This window comes from Pseudonaja textilis, chromosome 1 (assembly GCF_049901715.1).
Source record: "Pseudonaja textilis isolate UNSWEBS1 chromosome 1, rPseTex1.2, whole genome shotgun sequence".
In the NCBI taxonomy this organism is placed as follows: domain Eukaryota; kingdom Metazoa; phylum Chordata; class Lepidosauria; order Squamata; family Elapidae; genus Pseudonaja; species Pseudonaja textilis.
In genome coordinates, this window is record NC_141990.1 from 98,861,901 (window position 1) to 98,881,568 (window position 19,668).

A 19,668-nucleotide genomic window follows, 5' to 3' on the forward strand; every position below is an offset into this window, starting at 1 on the left:
GGAAAGGTGATACATGTGCACACCAAGGTCTGCCCAGGACTATGAGGGACACTGCATTTTGTACCAACTGGAGCTTCTGGATGCTTTTTAAGGGCAGACCCATGTAGAGCATGTTGCAATAGTCAAGATGGGAGGTGACTAGGGTATGAGTGACCATGAGAAGGGATTACTCAGAGGTTCTAATTATTTAATTGGGCAGTGGAAGCCTGACAGATGCTGTTCCAGGAACAGTTTTCAACCAAATTCCTGAGTCTTCATCAGGCACACCTTGAGGATCTTTTCTCTTCTCTGGCTGCAGCCATTACATTGACTGACATTACATTCTTTTATTCTCAGGATGTAGCTTGACTGCAAATGCTTTAAGACAAGTTTGTAGATGTGGAGCTGTTCCAGCAAAGATCTATCAAAAGTCATCTTGGGAGCAATTTCCTAAGCTGCTATTATTTCTGTTTGTAAATCTTCTTCCAATATTTTTGAGGCACTTTTCTTTTTTTCTAAATATAGCACCCTCTTACTGTTACATTTGTCCTCTTGAAATAGATCTTGCTTAGTGAAAGCAATATTCAGTGAAGGGTTTAGTGTGCATGTGTTTTATAGCTGCAATAGAAATGTACTTGCCTTTGAGCTGATCATCATTTTTCTGAGATATTTGCCACAATCAAGAAAGGCCAAGAGGGAAAAAAAATGCAATTACAGAGCATACAGCTCCCTAAAGTGGACCTTTTCTTCAAATTGCAACAAAAAAAGGAATTCTGGGAATCTTGGTATGTTTAATATTATTTCTTTCATGGGGAAGGAAGGATTGTAGTGCTGTTGTAAGATAACTAATAAAAGCAACTGGGGGAAATCAGAATGTAAAATCTTTGTGCATTTCTACAGATATTTTCACACCTTCTACCAAAGTAGAGATATTGTTGCAATTCTTTGAAACAAATTACTTATATCTGAATTACCAACATGCATTCACAGTACATTTTATGAAAAAGTGTTATTTTAGAATACAAAGAGTAGCCACATCTCACTGTCATGCCTAAGCTTGAACATCCTGTAGAAAGTTAGCACCCACCCATCTCCTAGAAGAATGAAATTTTTTGAGAAATATTTAAAAAGGCAGGATATTTCCCCTAAAAGAAATAATAATATTAAGGGAGACAGAAGCTCAGCCGCAGCTCCCTGCCCCCAAGCAGATACTAAGCTGAAGCCAGCTTTTAGAAATGCAGATATGCTAATCCATTACTCCCTGAGGCAAAGATAGGGTTAGCCCTCAGCCATAATAGGAATTGCTCAGCAAGCCCCTTCATTGCATCGGCCAAACTTCAACCAAGCTTAGCTCAGACAAACTCCTAGGATTTGTACATGGCACCATGGACGTCTGACAACAGCCGATAGAATACATGTTCTTGCACAGGAACAGGAAGCTCAAATGCAAAGCTCAAGAAAAGGTATAAAAACCCCTCACCCTCAGCTCCATGTGGTCAGCTGCCCAGAATCACACATACTTGGTTGTTCTGCTTTATCAATAAGTGGACCCTCTTGCCAATCAGCCTCCAGTGCCTTCCTCCTGACTTGGAACTGAACCAGGTGGATATTTCTTCCAACAATTCATTTGCCATTTTCTCTAAGATAAACCACAGATAAGAGGTAGAATCATAGAAGAGGTTATAGGTAGGTTCAGAACATTACCAATAAAAGCAGATATGAGTTATTTGTATATACATTATTTGCAGATGTGAATGAGAAAATTAAAATATAGAGGTGTGATTACCATCCTGGAAGAGAAATTTAATCTTAATGATGGGTCTCTGTTCTAACCTCCCTGATCCATATGCTGTAATAACAAGTTAACACTGTCCAACTATTTACAAATTCTGCACTACTATTACTATTAATCTTCTCATCACTCCTTATCACCCATCCCCTCCCACTTGTGACTGTATGACTGTATGACTGTAACTTTGTCGCTTGTATCCTCATGATTTATATTGACTGTTTCCTAGTATGATTTGATTGCTTATTGCACCCTATGACTATTATTAAGTGTTGTACCTTATGATTCTTGACGAATGTATCTTTTCTTTTATGTACACTGAGAGCATATGCACCAAGACAAATTCCTTGTGTGTCCAATCACACTTGGCCAATAAAGATATTCTATTCCATTAAGAAAAGTTCTAAGTAGTCAACAATCTAGTAATAAATAATTCTGCCAGCTAATTAGACACCTATAAAAGTTACCCCAATGAAGAAGAAAAAGATCCTTAACTAATATGAACAAAAAAATGCTTTCTAATTCTCATTAATAGGAACTGGTAAATAAATTAATAATGACTTCAGGTGAACCTGGTACTAAATATGATTTTGAAATCTTTTGATGAGGTCAATCCTCAGACTTTTGCATGACCTCCATCATTACAAGACTGTTTTCTTGCAAGACTGGCAAGTGCAAAATTGCCTTTTCATTCTTCCACAATTCTTCCACCTTCACAATAGTGATTCCTGGAGACTGGAGGGCTCATTTCCATTAAATTGTAAAAGAAAATCTATTATGGGATCATTTTAAAGGGATGCATCAAATCATCCCAATTCCACTTATTTTATGGACCATGAGTTACACAAATGTGAGCGCTATTTGTAAATTTAGTGAAAGCACTCATTGGATCCACACATGCATTATAACCCACTCAGATATGTTAAGAAAATTCAGATATGTGTTTTAATAGCACAGACAGGTGGAACAAAGGCCATTTACATTTTTAAACTCCAGAATTGGGAGAAACACCATATAGCAGGAGTGTCAAACCTGTGGCCAGTAGGCCAGATGCGCCCCACACTGGCCATGCCCACCCTAATTTTAGCAAAGGGGAAAAAGTCAGGATGCATCATGTGATGACAACACGATGCTACGAGTTTGACAGCCTTGCTATATGGGTTTAAAATGCATTTCTTGTACATAAATAACCTTTAAAGTCAATAAGACAATGTAAATAATGGTGAGAATATTATAGAAACACTAGCAAAGGGAACATCTTGAAGGACTTTAAGGGTTGGGCTATTAGAAGCAATTAAAGGCAGTGCTCCAACTAGACACAATAGTTCATGGTCTTTATTGAGTTACAGACCTTTAACAAGCCTTGAAAAGTGTAAATAGAAAGAAATTCAAGCAATGTATACTCCTAGTCAGGTAAAGTCAATCTTAATTAAGTTCCATCTGAAAGACTTAATTTCTAAACTATCAATACTGAGAAATAAAGGGAGTGCAGTTATTTCTCTTCATTGCATTTTTTTTACTGGATCTGAAGTTCTCCGCTACCTGTCTTTCTGGGGACTAGCAGAAACTCTGCAAGGAAGACCATCTGATCGGTAGATAGGCATAACTATATCCAATGTTATTAAGTTGAAATGTAGCTATCTGTCCCCCATTCCTGTGTAAGTGCACTGTACTGAACTAGTTACATCTGGGTGTTAGCAGAGCATGGAATACAGATTGTCAGGATCAAATCATTTGTATTCATTCCATGATTTTGAACATGCATCTGATGCATCTGAACATGCATCTAGATGCATCTGATTATTAGAATGAACTGAATAGAACCAGAAGGCCTCCTCTAATGGTCTTAAGGAAGTGGCCAAAGAAATCGCACAGATGCTGGGACCGATTTTTTTTTTCTGACTGCATCTTCTCCCAAGCATAATTTCAAGTATGGTAGCAAGTTTTGTTTTTCTGTGGACATCATTTTTCTTCAATAGCTGAGTTAAAGATTGAAGCAAAGATACTTTGATGAGTATCTCGATTGACAAGGCTAATTGCTTGGGGACAAGGAGAAAGACTTGTGGGGTGGCAGGCACCAAGGCAGAGAGAGTCCTAGGTAAATAATGCCATTTTAATGGAAATGGTGCCGGTCGGCTAAGAGTCTTGGAAACTATAGAATGCTTTAAAATGATGTCATGATCCAAGGGGCTTAGTCTAGAAATAGAGAGGCCATTCCTAGTCAATTACTTGGCAGAATTTTACACACTACCAGCCTTGTTTCAGCCACTTCACAAAGCATCTCTTGAAAAGGAAAACAAGTTGGTCTTTGTAAATAAAAGTTCATGCAATCGCATAATGAAGCCATTTGCTAAACTGGTACTGAATGAATTTTTTTTTCCAGCAAACAGATTTGATGAGAAGAAATGGGGGAAAGGAGAATCTAATAAAGAATATGAAGATGCCCATTTTCTAGCAAAGATCCTGTGTCTAGGACTTCCTGGGTACCTGATTTCATCTTGAAGTTTGAAATGACAAAAAGAAAAACACTTCTCCATACCATCCTTCTGACTGTGGGTCTACCCATCTCAAGTTTTCCATGCCTGTGATACTTTGAAAAATATCCTGAAAGTTAGCCATCATCAGCAAGGTCTTAATAAGTTTCGAGTAGGGGATGTAAGAGGAAGCGTGGGGAGGTCTGACTTGAATGCTGCGTGGGTGGCTCTCAAGCTGGAAGGGAAAAGGGGAATGACGATCCTGAAAAAGTTGGCGGAAGCCAGAGCTTTGAATCCAGACTCAGCCTGTATCCTGACTGAGGAGAGATAAGGTGGCAGTGCAGGCTGCTTTCCTGGAATACAATCTGCATTTTGACACTCTCTGTTAAGCACTGCCCATCTGTATGTTATTCAGCCAGAGCCTCCAGGGAGAAAGAGGAACTCCAGACTCCGAAAGACAGTGAGAAAGAAAGCAAAGGCACTCTTCTGAGAAGGAACTGTTGCAAATTGACTTAGAAGTCCCACATCTGGAAGCTGATACTTAAAATAACCGAGGCGCCACTCAACCAAGTGGGCCAGGAGGCAATTAAAGCAGAAGCAAAAAAGCAAGAAGCTGAAAGATCCCTGCTGAATGTGAGGGGAGGAGATGGCTTTGATCTTGGCCTGGACCCTGCTTTTTCCTATATTCTCCTTCCTGGGATGTTTCTCCTTATGCTCAGCTTCGGCGGAGGACAACGCTTTTCATTTTGACACTGAAGAGAGCTCAGCCCATGGTAGCCAAGACAATAGCCTTCTCAGAGGGCAGCAGCAAGCTGTAGCTTTTGCGAGCTGGTCTCATTTTGCTGAGGTACAGTCACTCTCCTGTCTGTTGACCTTTCTCCTCTTTTGTATGCTTTCTCTCATATTTGTTTAAGACTTCAAACGGGTAATACAAATGCCCTCCATTTGAAAGCATAAGTGTGGGGCTAGGAAGATTGTAAGGCTTTTAAAATGCTGCTAGAAAAGATTTCCTTTCAAATTCCAAAGTGCATCTTCTTGGTGCAGTACTACAACGTCAGGGTAGCTTGCTTGGGTTTTCAGGAAAAAAAACAATAACTTGGCCTACCAAAGAGTTTCAAGTAAACTAACTTATAGTACCATCTTCCCTTTGAAAGAAATTTTTGTACTTGTGTTGAGATTGTAAGGCCTCTGGAATTCCAGGAAGATTTGAAGAAAGAGTTATTGGTTTGTCAGGAAAGAGAAAAATGGGTTAAATAACAAAATCTGGTGATTTCACTGTCTTTGACAGGAAGGATTTATTTAGTTGCATGAATTTATTTAGTTGCATGTCCATCCCATTCATTTCAGTGTGAACACACAGTCTCATGATCCTACACTGATCTGTTTGAGTCAATGGGCACCTAAAGGTTATACTGTTTAATGAGAAAATAAGTATTCTTATGAGAAAAAAATCTATTTTTCTTGTTTTAACTTGAGCATTTCTTGATTGCCATAATATTCTTGTTTTCCACAGCCAAAATCTTTATTATAGTTGGCATCACCATGTGATTAACCTTTCAAAATTCCCTTAGAATCAAGGGCTCAAGTTTTGTGCATAGAATAGTCCTCAATTCCTCTGTGGTATAAAAGGAAGCACTTTGCACATGAAAAGGATGTGAGTACAGGACTGCATGCTCCTTAAATACAAATTAGGAACACCAGTGAAAACAAGGCTTTGTATGAAGGTACTACAATTTTATCACATGGGTCTATTCTCCCTATTTGGAAGAATAAGGTCAGAAGTACTTATACATCTTACTGAGTAGTAGTCAAAACTGTAGTATAGTGCAGAATTTTAGCTTATAACTTTGTTTTACATATAGAACAGGGGTGTCAAACTCACAGTATCACATTGTCATCACATGATGTATTGCAACTTTTTTCCACTTCACTAAAATAGGGGTGAGCGTCACCAGTGTGTGACACATCCGGCCTGCAGGCTATGAGTTTGACACCCCTGGAATAGAGGAATGTGTGCAACCTCATCAATACTTCACTTGCTTGTTTGGAAGTTATTACCACAGAGTTCAGGACTTGTGTCATAACAATTGTGTTCTAAGTACACAACTGTGTTCAATTGTAACACTCAAGCTTTGCAAAATAAATGGCTGAAGACCATCTGCAACATAATGTTCTTCTATCTATAAGAAAATAAGGACATCAGTGTACTTTAATGATACAAAAATATATTTACTCAAGATGTAAAATATATGAGATAATGATAATGTATTAGGTTTTATTTCCATCTTGGATACTTGTCATTGATTGATTTTGGTTTAAATGTAATTCATAGCTGAGGTTGGAGGGGAAAACACAACTTGACTTGGGTGGGAGAAACTATATCCTGTAAAAGTGATATTCTGTTAAGACAGAGAGGTCATGGGAAAGAAGAGATTTTTGGACAATAACCTAGAAAGTGTGCAGAACATAGCCCAGAACGAGTTCCCAGGATTGAAGCATTGCTCATTAACTATTATTACTAAATTTAACAGATAAATGTATAGCAGATTTTAAATTGAACATCCTGGTTTGCAGCTCAACTTTCTGTGAACCAGTATTTAGCAAATAGAGAATTTATAAAATATATATATATTATTGTTGTCATTGTAGTATTCTTCCACAGTTTGAATGAATAAGAAATTCTTGTGAAATCCTCAATACTCATGTTCAGGGAGGGGGGAAAGGACCTCTCAAATCAGACAAGTAGTTAAACAGGAACTCCTACTTAAGATTGTATTAAATAGAAGCATTGCTATAAGTATTGCCCCCCCAATGCAAATTTCATACATTTGTTAGTATTTGCTGATAGCCATTGAACGTGGGATACCTTATTCTTTATTGAGTAAAATATCTGCTTTGGATGAATGCTGTTTGCGATATACAATAGCTCAAATTTATTAGTATGCATTATCAGAAAAAAATACATTTTATTTATTCCTTTTTATCCTGCTTTACTGCTCTGGCAAGCATTAATAAAAGAATACTCATAAGAGAATAGGTGGGACAGTGACCCAATCAAAAATCAAAGGCCCAAACTTATGCCTAACTTCTTTCCCCCAGGATTACTAGATTTACTGCTTGATTGGCTGGGTGAGGTAGAAATAGAAAGACCTGAACATCTTAGCTCACAAAAATCCCCTAAATGGATGCATAAGATTAATTTGGGTTTCCCATCCCTGCACATTTTTACATTGGGTTAGGCTTCACCACTAATGTTTACTTTTAAGGAACTGCAGCCAAGCAAATATTTTTCTGTCAGCACCAGGCACTGCTTTAGTTGGAAATTAAATCTGGGCCAAGTTAATATCCACATCTCTGTACAGTATAGGCAAGCTCTTAATATTATGGGTAAGGAAGAATAAAGATGCAGTCTACGCAGAAGGAATTATTATTTCCATGGGGAATTTTAAGCATACATATTTCTCTAGTTTCAATGGAAATTTGGTTCTAATTTGTGTTTTTAATTATTATTAACTACATACATGCATCCTATTAATGTTGAACATATATAGCAATGTCTTCACAAAGTATACTGCGCACAGAAACTTTTCTCCAGTTACTAATTGGATTTTTAGACATATATTTTTACTTATTTAGGTGCCTTTGAATCAGCCTTGATTCATGCCAATAACACAAAGAAATATCTACAGTTTTCTCTGCTATGTTTTTAGAAATGTCTTGCCATTGCCTTCTTCCTAAAGCTGGGAGGGAGTGACTGGCCTGCTGGGTTTGTACCTAAGAGAACTAGAACTCACTGTCTTTTGGTTTCCAGCCCAATGCTCTCAATTTGAATTTATAGTACAAATGTTATTAGTAACTATGGTGGAATAACTTAGAAAGAATTATGATGCAGTTATATCCTCAACAATTATCAGAGCCAATGCAAGGCCATTTTCACTGCTGAATGACAGGGAATCTGGGGGTCCTCCTGAACTGATGATTCCTGCTCAAAAGGAAGGTGGCAACTTTGACCAAGGGGGGAGGGAATTTGCACAGCTCCACCAGTGCATTAGTTGTGCAACTTTGTAGATCAAGAAGCCTTTCAAACAGACACTTGTGCCCTACTTACTTTGATGCTTGACTACTGCAATGTGCTGTACATGGGACTGCCTTTAAAAACTATTCTGAAGCCTCAACTGGTCTAGAAAACAGTGTGCAGGATGACGGTCACATAACACTTCTGCCTCTGCAAGCTGCACTGGTTGCTAGTATTCTTCTGGATGCAATTCAAAGTTCTAGTTATTACCTATAAAGCCCTACATGGCATGGAACCAGGTTACTTGAGGGACTGACAGTTTCCCAAGGTTTCTGTCTGTCATAGAGCCTATTCTTTAGAATGTAAAATCCATGTGGACTTCACCCTGATAGCATTTAGTAAAGCCTTGAAGACTTGGTTATTTTTTCAAGCCTTGGATTGAGGTGGATCTTTTGTTGGATGCATCTTCCTTATTTTTCTTTATGTCTGTATATAGTGATATAGAGTGTATATCAAAGGATGCGGTGGCTCAGTGTCGATCAGAAAGGTTGTCAGTTTGGCAGTTCGAATCCCTAGAACCCAGAGGTGGTATTCAGCAGGTTCTGACCAGTTCTGGAAAACCAGTAGTGGAAATTTTGAGTAGTTCAGAGAACCAGTGAATACCACCTCTGACTGGAGATTTTACAGTATTCTTCCCCATGCCCATCAAGCCACACCCACAGAACCGGTATTAAAAAAAATTGAATCCCACCACTGCTAGCACCACATAATGGAGTGAGCTCCCATTACTTGTCCCAGCTTCTGCCAACCTAGCAGTTCAAAAACATGTAAAAATGCAAGTAGAAAAATAGGGACTACTTTGGTAGGAAGGTAACAGTATTCCGTGCGCCTTCGGCATTTAGTCTTGCTGGCCACATGATGACGGAGACATCTTCAGACAGTGCTGGCTCTTTGGCTTTGTAACAGAGATGAGCACCGCCCCCTAGAGCTGGAAACAACTAACATGTATGTGCGAAGGGAACCATTAGTTTTGATTTGTATTGGATTTTTTATGATAATATATTGTGAGCTACTCAGAGTTATATATTTAGCATATTTCTGTAGTTTTTTAAATTATTCCTTAATTTCATTATCTGATTGGTTCTGGATCATTTCCTCTGGGTTATCCTTTGGTCCAGACTTGTTTCCTTTCATCCTGATAGTTCTTCAACTTTAATAACCTGGCAAAACTCTTGGATGATCTAGCATCAATGGGTAAATAAAGTTCATCCTACACATTCATGAACTCATATAATTAGTTTATCAGTAGGTTACCCAATGGTGATGATGGTGTTATTATCCATTCAGCTGTATCCAACTCTTGGTGGTTCTATGGGACAGATCTCTCCACATCTTCCAATTTTGCACTACTTCTTTGAATGTCTATAGAGATTTTCAGTCATCCACATCATAGTTGTCCCAAAGGTGCTTTTTCAAGAGGCAACTGGACTTTCTTGTTTGTTTGTTTGTTTTTTGAAGATATTTCACTTCTCATCCAAGAAGCTCCTTCAGCTCTGACTGGATGGTGGGGAATGGAAGGATTTATATTCCTTGCAGACTGCTGGTCATTTGCATTCTTTTAAAGAGTCATTGAGGCTACTTGGAGGTTTATCTGTATCATCAGGGTCATCTGGGTGGTGCAAATGGGTGTGGAGCCATCTTGGAACTGTTGAAAGGACTGTGTTGTAGAGTGGAGATAGATGATGTCATTTTCCTGCCCCCGCTGTTGAGATAGGGCTGTTCAGTTTTGACATAGATGGCCTATTTAACCCTCTTTCAAACCAGCCATCCTCTCTGTCCAAAATATGGATTTTGTTCTCTTTAAAAGAGTGGCCTTTGTCTTTTAAATGCAGATGGACTGCTGAATCTAGTCCTGGTGTATTTGTTCTCCTATGTTATGCCATGCATTTATGAAATGATTGTTTCATTTCCCCCAATGTACGGATCTGCACATGGCTCACTGCATTATACTGCATTTACTTCTTTGAGTTTTTGAGTCTGCTCTAGCTGGTAAATTATTCTTTAGTACTAAAAATGTATCCTATTAGTTAATAATAGTACTGAACTGGAAACATTACAGTTGCATCCAAAGCTAACCTTATCAGTCATGGCTTGTATCAGAGGTGGCATCACTTAGCATAAGTGATAAGCTTTTGCAGAGGATATAGAAAAGAAGATATATCATTGTGATATCATAATGTACATTGCATTATTTTGGTGTCATTGGATTCCTACCTTAGCAGGACTCACGTCCTAGCAAAGTGGAATTAGAATTTTGTTCACTCTGCATTTTCTTTTTCTTGCTTTCCCTTTTTCTTCTCTATCTAGGTGTGATGAACAAGTGTTATAGCAGCTTCTATCTATTTTATTATTTTATTTATTTATATGGTCAGCCATCATGTGACCTGCAACTCTGGTGACTAACAATGATGATAAAATCATAAACAGTAAAACAAAATATCAAATATATCTATTCATCTATGCAATTTCCATATTCCAACTTTACTATCCCAACACTCGGGCGGGGGGGATTCTTCTGGGCTATCCAGAAGATTGAGAGAGTGGGGACCTGCCAGATCTCAAGAAGAAGGTGATCCACTGGGGAGGGACTGCTACAAAAAAGGCATGCTTTCTACGTCCCCACTAAAAGCAATATTTAAAGCAGGAGACTGAATTCTGGGAGTTGAAGTCCACAAGTCTTAAAGTTGCCAAGTTTGGAGACCTCTGGTTTAAAGGAAGGGACCTGGATCGTGCCTGTCCAATCCAATTTGGTGAAATCAGCAGAAATTCTCAGGGAGAATTCTCAGGCAGAGGCAGTCCCAAACAACCTGGCTCTGTGCCGTGTGGACGTTTAAGGAGATAACCAGTACCTTGAATTATACCCAGAATGAAAATGGAAACCAGTACAGTTTGCACAACAATGGTGTTACATTGACAAATTGAGAGATGCCTAGTATTGCAGCAAGCTGGCATATTCTGGATCAGTGATCTTCAAAGTCAGCCCCACATAGAGCATATTGCAATAATCCAACCAAGAAGTAACCAAGGGATTAGTGACTATAAACAAAGCCTCTTGTCTTGGTTCACCATTAGCGCCTAAGATCTACCTGTGCCACACACGCACACACACACACACACACACACAGACACACCAGCCACAGATGCTATCTGCTCCTTGAACAAGCACCACAAGTCTCCTCTTATGTACCAGCTCTGTCCTCTTGTGCTGGCGAACTGGGTGGACTGGGATCAAAGGGAAGTAGTAAGGAAATGTATGGCAGCAATAGCAATAGCACTTAGACTTATCTACAGGATTCACAGTGCTTTACAGTCCTCTCTAAGTGGTTTAGAAAGTCAGCATACGGCCCCAAACAATTTGGGTCCTGATTTTACCCACCTCAGAAGGAGGGAAGGCTGAGTCAACCTTGAGCCTGGTGAGATTTGAACTGCCGAATTGCAGGCAGCCAGCAGTAGGCCCTGACTTGTATGGACAATCTTCTACAAACATTTATCACCCTGCATTCAGAGGAGTTCAGAGGTAGGAGTTATTCTCAAAGGGTAGGTATGAGGGTATGTACAAAGTGCCAGGGCTTTGTATAATTGCACCCACCATCTCCTTGGGTTTTGAAATGCAACAAATGCCTAGTCACCTGTTTTCATACCAATTTAATTTTTTTTTAAATGAATTTGGAGACAGATATTCATACTCACTTCTATTTTGTCTTCACTTCGTCCAATCTACTAAAAATTATATAACTTTAACCCTGAGAGAGTGTGGCCTATCTTCAAAAATGTTATGTTCTTTTGACCGAAAAGCTGGTTACTAGAAAGAGAGAGGAGGGAAACATCTGTGGGTAAATAAAAGGTAAGCTAAATCCAGTACAACAGATGGGAAACCAGACAAAAGTGAGTGAGCAGGATGGTAAAGCTACATGAATATGTTTGCATATAAATCAAATATAAATAAATAAATCAAATAAAGACTCGATTTATAAATATTAATTATAAATATATGATTTATAAATATTAAATATAATCATTTTTATAAATTTATAGTTTATAAATACTAAATATAGTTCTAAATAGATATATTTTTTCTTATAGGGCAAAACTATTTTTAATTAAAAAAAAATCCATATGAATCAGGCCAGTTTTTAGGCCTGGAAATCAGAGTAAGCCTCCCAATTATGTTCTTGATTTATTTCCTAGTTCAAATCCTCTTCCTCTCCTAAATAGACAATGACCATTAGTCAGGCTCAGTGGTGCCAGATCTTAGAAAAATTGGTTTTATGAGAACCACATAATCAGTTCACAAAATGTTCCAAGGTGGAATGCAGCATCTAAAGAAGAAAACAAACAACCCACTAGAACAACGAAACATGATAGAGTGAGGAAAGCATGCTGAAACACATATACTGGCTGTTATGATATTTAATCCTGCCAAACAAATGCTCTGCAGAATTTTTCCTACAAATTCTTTGAACATAGACAACCTACGGTGGAAATGTGATTAGTCTGAAACATGACATGCTAGAAGTAATATATATTTCCCTTTGCTCAGTTTTATTGGTTTTTTGATTGTGCTGAAACAGCAGCATTGTCCTGTATGACAAAGGCTTGCAAAGAAGTTAAATATTAAGAAACCTGATTTTTAATGTTCATCAGCTTTATATGTTTTCAACACTGCTCTATCTCAGCAGTGAACTAGAATAATCTTAATCCTAACTCAGTTTATGACCTAGATCAGGGGTGTCCAACCTTGGCAACCTTAAGACTTGTAGACTTCAACTTCCAGAATTCTCCAGACAGCATGGGAATTCTGGAAGTTGAAGTCCACATGTCTTAAAGTTGCCAAGGTTGAACATCCCAGACTTATTTCTTATATGCATATTAAGTAATCTGCAGAGTCTTTCAGGAAATTCTCTCAGCTTGGTGATCTGAGTTGAAATAACACACAAGCTTTGCTTGTATTTCTGCCTTTGCCCTTTTCAGGGCTGTAAAGTTCTTTTTCCTGCTCTCTAAAAAACTTCCACTTTCACAGTTCTTTAAACAGTGTTTTCTTAGCCTACCAGCTCACTCTATAGAAGATGTGTTTCTAGTTCTCAGGAGATTCCAGTTGGGTGAGTTTTTTTGAAAGTAAAAAGACCACTTAAGATTGTAATTCATTTCTTCACATACAGTTCTTAATTCTCAGCTGACTCTGACTCTTTCTGTCAGTCCCACCATGATTCTGTCTTTTGCCTGTCATTCTGTTTCTGTATTACAATTTCCCTTGTTTCTCTTTGGACAGATTTATATGCTCCAAGCCCCAATACATAAACTTCTTCTGTAACATACTCTATTCCTTCACCTACTCATCAATTCAGCCATTGTTTAGTTTATTGCAATTTTAGACCAAAGAAAATTAAATATAAGCTAACACTAAAGCAGATACATCAAAATTGAAGCATAATGTAACAAACATATAGGAGAACAAATCTGTTCAATTCTGACACAAAATTATACTCAGCCCTCTAGAAGGACTCATTTATGTTGTATTGTAACTAGTAAACAAAACCTGGCTACACCACCTGAGATCACTAATTCCAGATCAATTAATATGAGGCTGCAATGGTTATCCTTAGTCCTGCTTAAATATCATATTCTGATTGGGGAAATATATATAGTCTGAATATATCTATAAAAGAGGCAGTTTCTAGGACATTACCCACAGTTTCAATTTCTCACTCACCATTTAGGGAGAGGCATGGTTCTTTAAGAATGAAGAGATAGAAGGGCACTAATGAACCAGTATTTGGTGTTTTGGTTATGTATTTAACAATGAGCAGCTACAATCTTTTTTTTTCCTGAACCGGCTGGGAAAAAGTAAAGCCCAACTAAAATCATTGTGAAGGTCAGTATTGCTGACACATTGCTTAAAGAATAATTTGGCCTGTTAAAACTCATTCGGATCAGTGTCAAAAGGTCAAAAATCCTTAGTGGTATGGTAAAAGACCATACTACTTAGGGTGATTTCCATAAAGAAGGCTGGAATTTATCTCAAAAAGCCAGAGCATTCAAACTGTGGGGTTGAAAATGAATTTAAGCCAAGAACTAACACACACTACCTTTCATTCTTTCTAACATTAACACTGTGAATTCTCATCCTCATCAGTACAGTTTAAAGGATTCTTCTGCACATCTTAATGCACAGGATTCTTTTCAATTATGCCGTCTTCTTTTGCCTGTCCAAACATCAACAAACTTGGGCTAGCAGGTGCATTCCCAATTTCATTTGTTCTAATAAAGCATGGGATAGGGTTGTTTTTGCAATGACTCTTTTGTAGTAAATATATATGGTAGATCATGTTTTTATCCTGTAGTGAACAGGTCCCATCTTTCTCATTACCCTGCATGGACCTTGCCATTTTGCCTGCAATTTACATTTTTGACAGGGCAACAGCAACAATATCAAGCCCCCAACTCAACTTATTTTCTCTAGTTCTTTGAGCTTCTTTTTCTGGTTAGCTATTAGTAAATTTGCCTGAACTAATTGCATATAACTTCACTCTCTGGGCAAATATACATTCAATCACATCCTTTGTTTTGTCTAGACCTTTTGGATGCCTTTCATTTTTCTGGGTTGTCTACTGTAAAACAGTTCAAAAAGATTATTAAACCCCTATAGATGTTTTAACCACTTTTCTATATGCAAATAAAATCCAGTTTGGTGTAAAGACATTAGGCTACTAACCAGGAGACTGTAAACTCTAGTGTTGCTTAAGAGGGAAAATCAGACTGGTAACTTTAGGCCAATCAGCTCTCTGTCAGCCCCAGGAAGAGGAAAATTTTTGAAGGTCTGATTCATGTGCTTAATTCAGCAGTCAATCTGGGATGTAAGAAGGATTGGTTCTTAACCTGTGAGCCCAAATCTCTATATAGAGACATCTTAGTGAGACTGATTAGATACCTTGATCTGTTGGGCTTTCATGTGGTAATCACATCCCACTGAACTCTTTAATCAGGTTTTCTTCTCTCTTTGTAACTATAATGTTGCTGAGAAGCACTGTTTTAGGGTAACATGAGGCCTAGACATATATGACTATAATATATTGGTTACACTTTTTGGGTACTATTGGCAGAATTGGTAGTGCTGCTCAAATGATGAAAGGTTTTGCAGTAGCTATGCATGGAAACTATGGGTTGCATGCAGGGCTGTCTTATCAGCATTATGGGCCCTGGGCAAATGATAAAAGGTTTTGCAGTAGCCCTGTATGGAAACCATGGGTTGTATGCAGGGCTGTCTTATCAGCATTATGGGCCCTGGGCAAAGCAGTGTACTGGGGCCCCTACGACAACTACTCACAGGAATAAAAATGTAAATGACCAATAAAATTAAACATATTTGCATAATATATGTATAATATATTTGTATGATACAAGGTGCATTGAAGGGTTAACATACACAGATTAGTAATTGGGGGCCCTGTGCTCATGGGGCCCATGGGCAAGTGCTCATCAGGGTGTTAAGACAGCCCTGGTTGTATGTCACCAAATCATGTCAGTGGTATATTTGCAGATCACTTGACATCTGTACAAAAAGCCTACCATTACTTTGGCGCTACCTTAAGGGGTAGATTTAAAACATAATCAACCTGGATAGCCATGTTAACATTTTGCAGTAAAACCAATTATTTTTGTGGCACTTTAAAGACTAATCCATTTATTTGCATATACACTTTCATGAATTACAATGCCTAGAATATATTGAGTGAGATCTTCTAAACTCATTTCAATACAAAAATAATTCAGGTTGCCATGAATTACTGGCACTAGTTTTCTAAGTCAGCCTTAGTCATTTTCTAAAAAAAACAGCTTTATATGGATTGGAAATTACACTACAGATGTTTGAGGTTGTAGTTTGTCAAAGTTTTAAGTGGAAATCAGCTGCTAAAATTTAATCTGCCAGCGTTAAGCGTCTTAAATCATGGGAAACTGAGAAGAAAACAAAATTAGCAAACCCAACTGCATGACCTAAATAGCTTTATCCCATAACTATAATTGTATTTTTACTGAGTTCTTTTATACAAATATGTGCAATGCTAATATTATTTATCTGACAAGTAAATGGCAAAAACTTGTAACGTTAATCCTTAATATTATCCATACATTCTGAAAAGTAGCTGAACAACATTAAATATCTGTATTAAAAATAATTTTGAATCAAATATTCTTCTGATTTTGTTTTGGGAGTAAAAACTAGTTAAAACGTTGTCCTGAGAATGACTACTACTAAAATCTTCTATTGCTATTAATAACTATTGTTTCCCAAATTTGTATTGTTTTGTAATAGTTCTCTATCTCAATCCAATTAGGCCTTTTTTCCCCCCTTATAAACAATCAGAGATTACAAAATGAATATGATGACTTTGCAGTGTTACATGTTTAATCATATTCATCCTCTGGGAAGCACAAGAATGCTAATTTACAAAATTATGCTAGCCAATTATGAAGTTAAAAATAAATTATTTAAGTCAATTCTTTATTCTGCATTATGTATCTGATACCATACAGTAATGAACCAAATGCTTTGGAGTCCCAAAGGTATATTTCAAAAGGTAACTGGACTTTCTTGGTCCAGTTATTTGTTATCAAGTCACCAAGAAAGTCCAGTTGCCTTTTGAAAAGCACCTTTGGGACAGCCATGACCTGGATGATTGAGAAATTCCATAAATGCTTCTGAGGTTTCTCAGTGCATTTATGAATAGTTTTTAAAACAGGTCTTTTTCAACCACACTGATAACAGCCTATCAAGAGGACTAATTTCTATACTGCCAGATGAATATCCACAAATACATGTGGATGAATATTTGATCGGTTTATATGAGATATTGATATAAATACTTTTTTAACTTCTATTTTAATAACAGATGGTAAAGAGATAATTGATTGGTATTCTCTCAGTTGAAATATTGATTAGGGATATTTCCCCACTTGCATTTAACCACAGCATAAATGTGCCCCAACTTCTTCCATACATTATGTCTTCATGGTATTGACTGTATCTCATCCCCAATTCATATTCCATGCAACATCTTAAGTTGCCTTTAGTTGTTTAAAGTTGTGCTTTGGGGAACGTGGGGGAGAGATTACAATGGTAGCTTGCCAAGCTTCAGCTTCTCTGTGCATACTATGATGTTCTGCTGATTATGATGCTTTCAAATTATCTTTGAAGGTGAAGATTTGCTGCATTTAGGAAGACATTCAAAATTAACAAAAAACAAGAACATACAGAGAGTCAGATTGACAAAGTGCATTAAATAATTGGCTGAAGTGTTCTTTGTGCTCGAGGCTCACAAGCATATGCACAACTGAGAGCATCTGAAGGCTATGGATTAGGACAATATGGAAACTTTGTGAGTGAGTGTTTTGAACGATTCTCAGTTGGAAAGGGTGATAGTGTAGAGACTTCATCAAGTAAACTAAACCAAATAGACTGCAACATGGCTTAGCACAACATATGAATCTAGGTTTATACACTGACAGAAAATAATGCATGATTAAAAACAGGCTGGGGAACATGGAATAGAATAGAAAGCAAAAAGTTAGTGCAAAAATAGAACTGGAAGAGAAGGAGCTAGAAAATCGAGAGAAAAAATAAACTATGTAGGCACAATTCAGCTGGCATTTATCGTTGAGAATTGAAAAAGAAGCTAATTAAGCATCAAGTCACTCTTAATTCTCAAAATGCTAAGCATGGGAGGTCGCCATGTAGGTTAGATGGGAAGCAAAAAAAAAGGACCATCTTGTGTAAAAATAATGGAAAATCATTTCCATATTATTGCTGGATTGTGATCATAAAGTCATCAGAGTCAAATTCAGCTTAAAGGAGACTCTCCTTTTTAGAGACTAATTATCACAGAATTTAATGGTGCATGGAAGGCAAGGAAATAATGTAGAATGGTTTTACTGCCTTTAATGCAAAAGATACCAATCAGTTCAAGCTTAATCCCAGGAGTTATTACTGGATCATTGATTTCAATTGATTAGAAAAGGACAGAGCAAATACAAGGTGCCCAAATGAATATTTTACCTTCAGACTACTCATCATTTTTTAAAGCCTTCATAGCTTATATATATTCATTTTAAAACATTTTGTTCTGATTATGGTTTATATAGGTTTATTATTATTTTAACTATGCAAATTTCTGTAAGGACCTATCTGTCTTTTTTTTAAGTTTATTTAACTTCACATCACAGCTAGTTTAGCTTAGTCAAGCTGGCATGCTACTAATTTTTTTTTAATCTTGTAAATTGTGAGAAAACAATTCTGAGAAAAGATACAACTGCTTTAAAGAATTCCAGACAGTTGTTTTGTTAATTCCAAATCCAAAATGCTGCACAGCCCTAATGAATAACAGATGTCACAAAGATTATCACTATGGTATACTAGGTAGTACAATACTTTTTTATAAACGTTTAAGCTCTAGAATTGTTTTAGGGCAGCAGTGATTTCTCTGCTAGATTACATACAGAGAGCAATTGTGTTTTTTTTTACTTTGTGGGAAAGAATGCCTTTAAGTTAAAAAATTGTTAGTCCTGCTGTAAATGGAAAATATGAGTGTGCAGTTTTATAGAGAATGCCAAACTGAAATGTTTATACTGGAAACAACCCCATCTCTAATTCCGACTCTATTGTTGAATAGTATTTTGCTTTGCATTTGTGTCAGACAAGTGGTAACCATGTGGAAAAATCTTCATCAGAACAAATTATGTTTGGCCACAGTAATAAATTAAATATTTTATTTATTTTAAAACACATTAGCATTCTCTCCATTCCTCCTCTCCCCCTCCCCAAGTGTTTTATTTAATAGTTGTTTAATTTCATTTAAGTGCTGGGGTGTAATTGGTGGTGGGAACACATTGCTATTCATGTCAGAAATAGTTCTGGGATGTTTGGAAAAGATGTTTGAACCCAAACAGAATTGCTGGGAAGCCAGCATTACAAGTCACAGGATTGAACTCAGTTTGCATAATCTGGCATAAGAAATTCCAGTCCAGATTTCTTAGAAATGGTAAAATGCTGGCCAAGTATTTTATCTGGATGGTTGATTGGCTTGGGTTTTGGTTGGTGGATACCCCTCTGATGCTGAGAAAGCAGGCACTAATCATTTTCTTCTGAGCGTAGTTCCCCTTCATTGACTGGTTCTCTCATCCCATTAGCTCATTTTTCCCAGTTTCCCCCTCTAAAGTTTTGCCATCTGTCAAGCACAAATAAGATCCAAGGAGAGTGGAATGCCATTGTCTCTAAGAAAAACAATATATTCTGTGATATCTCGCAGTGCCCAAGGTTTTTGTTCTGAATGTTTAATACTATTTAATCAACACTGCAC

At 37.3% G+C, this 19,668-nt stretch overlaps 1 protein-coding gene across 1 annotated transcript in view; it reads left to right on the forward strand.

Annotated features, from left to right (window-relative positions):
• The first annotated feature begins 4,198 nt into the window (after positions 1–4,198).
• The window catches only part of LAMA4 (laminin subunit alpha 4), a 109,955-nt gene continuing 94,485 nt past the window's right edge, over positions 4,199–19,668 (forward strand). Inside the window, exon 1 of the mRNA XM_087912821.1 lies at positions 4,199–5,089. Within this exon, the coding sequence (XP_087768947.1) occupies positions 4,889–5,089 (201 nt within the window). The 5' untranslated portion in view covers positions 4,199–4,888. The remainder of the gene's footprint in view (positions 5,090–19,668) is intronic.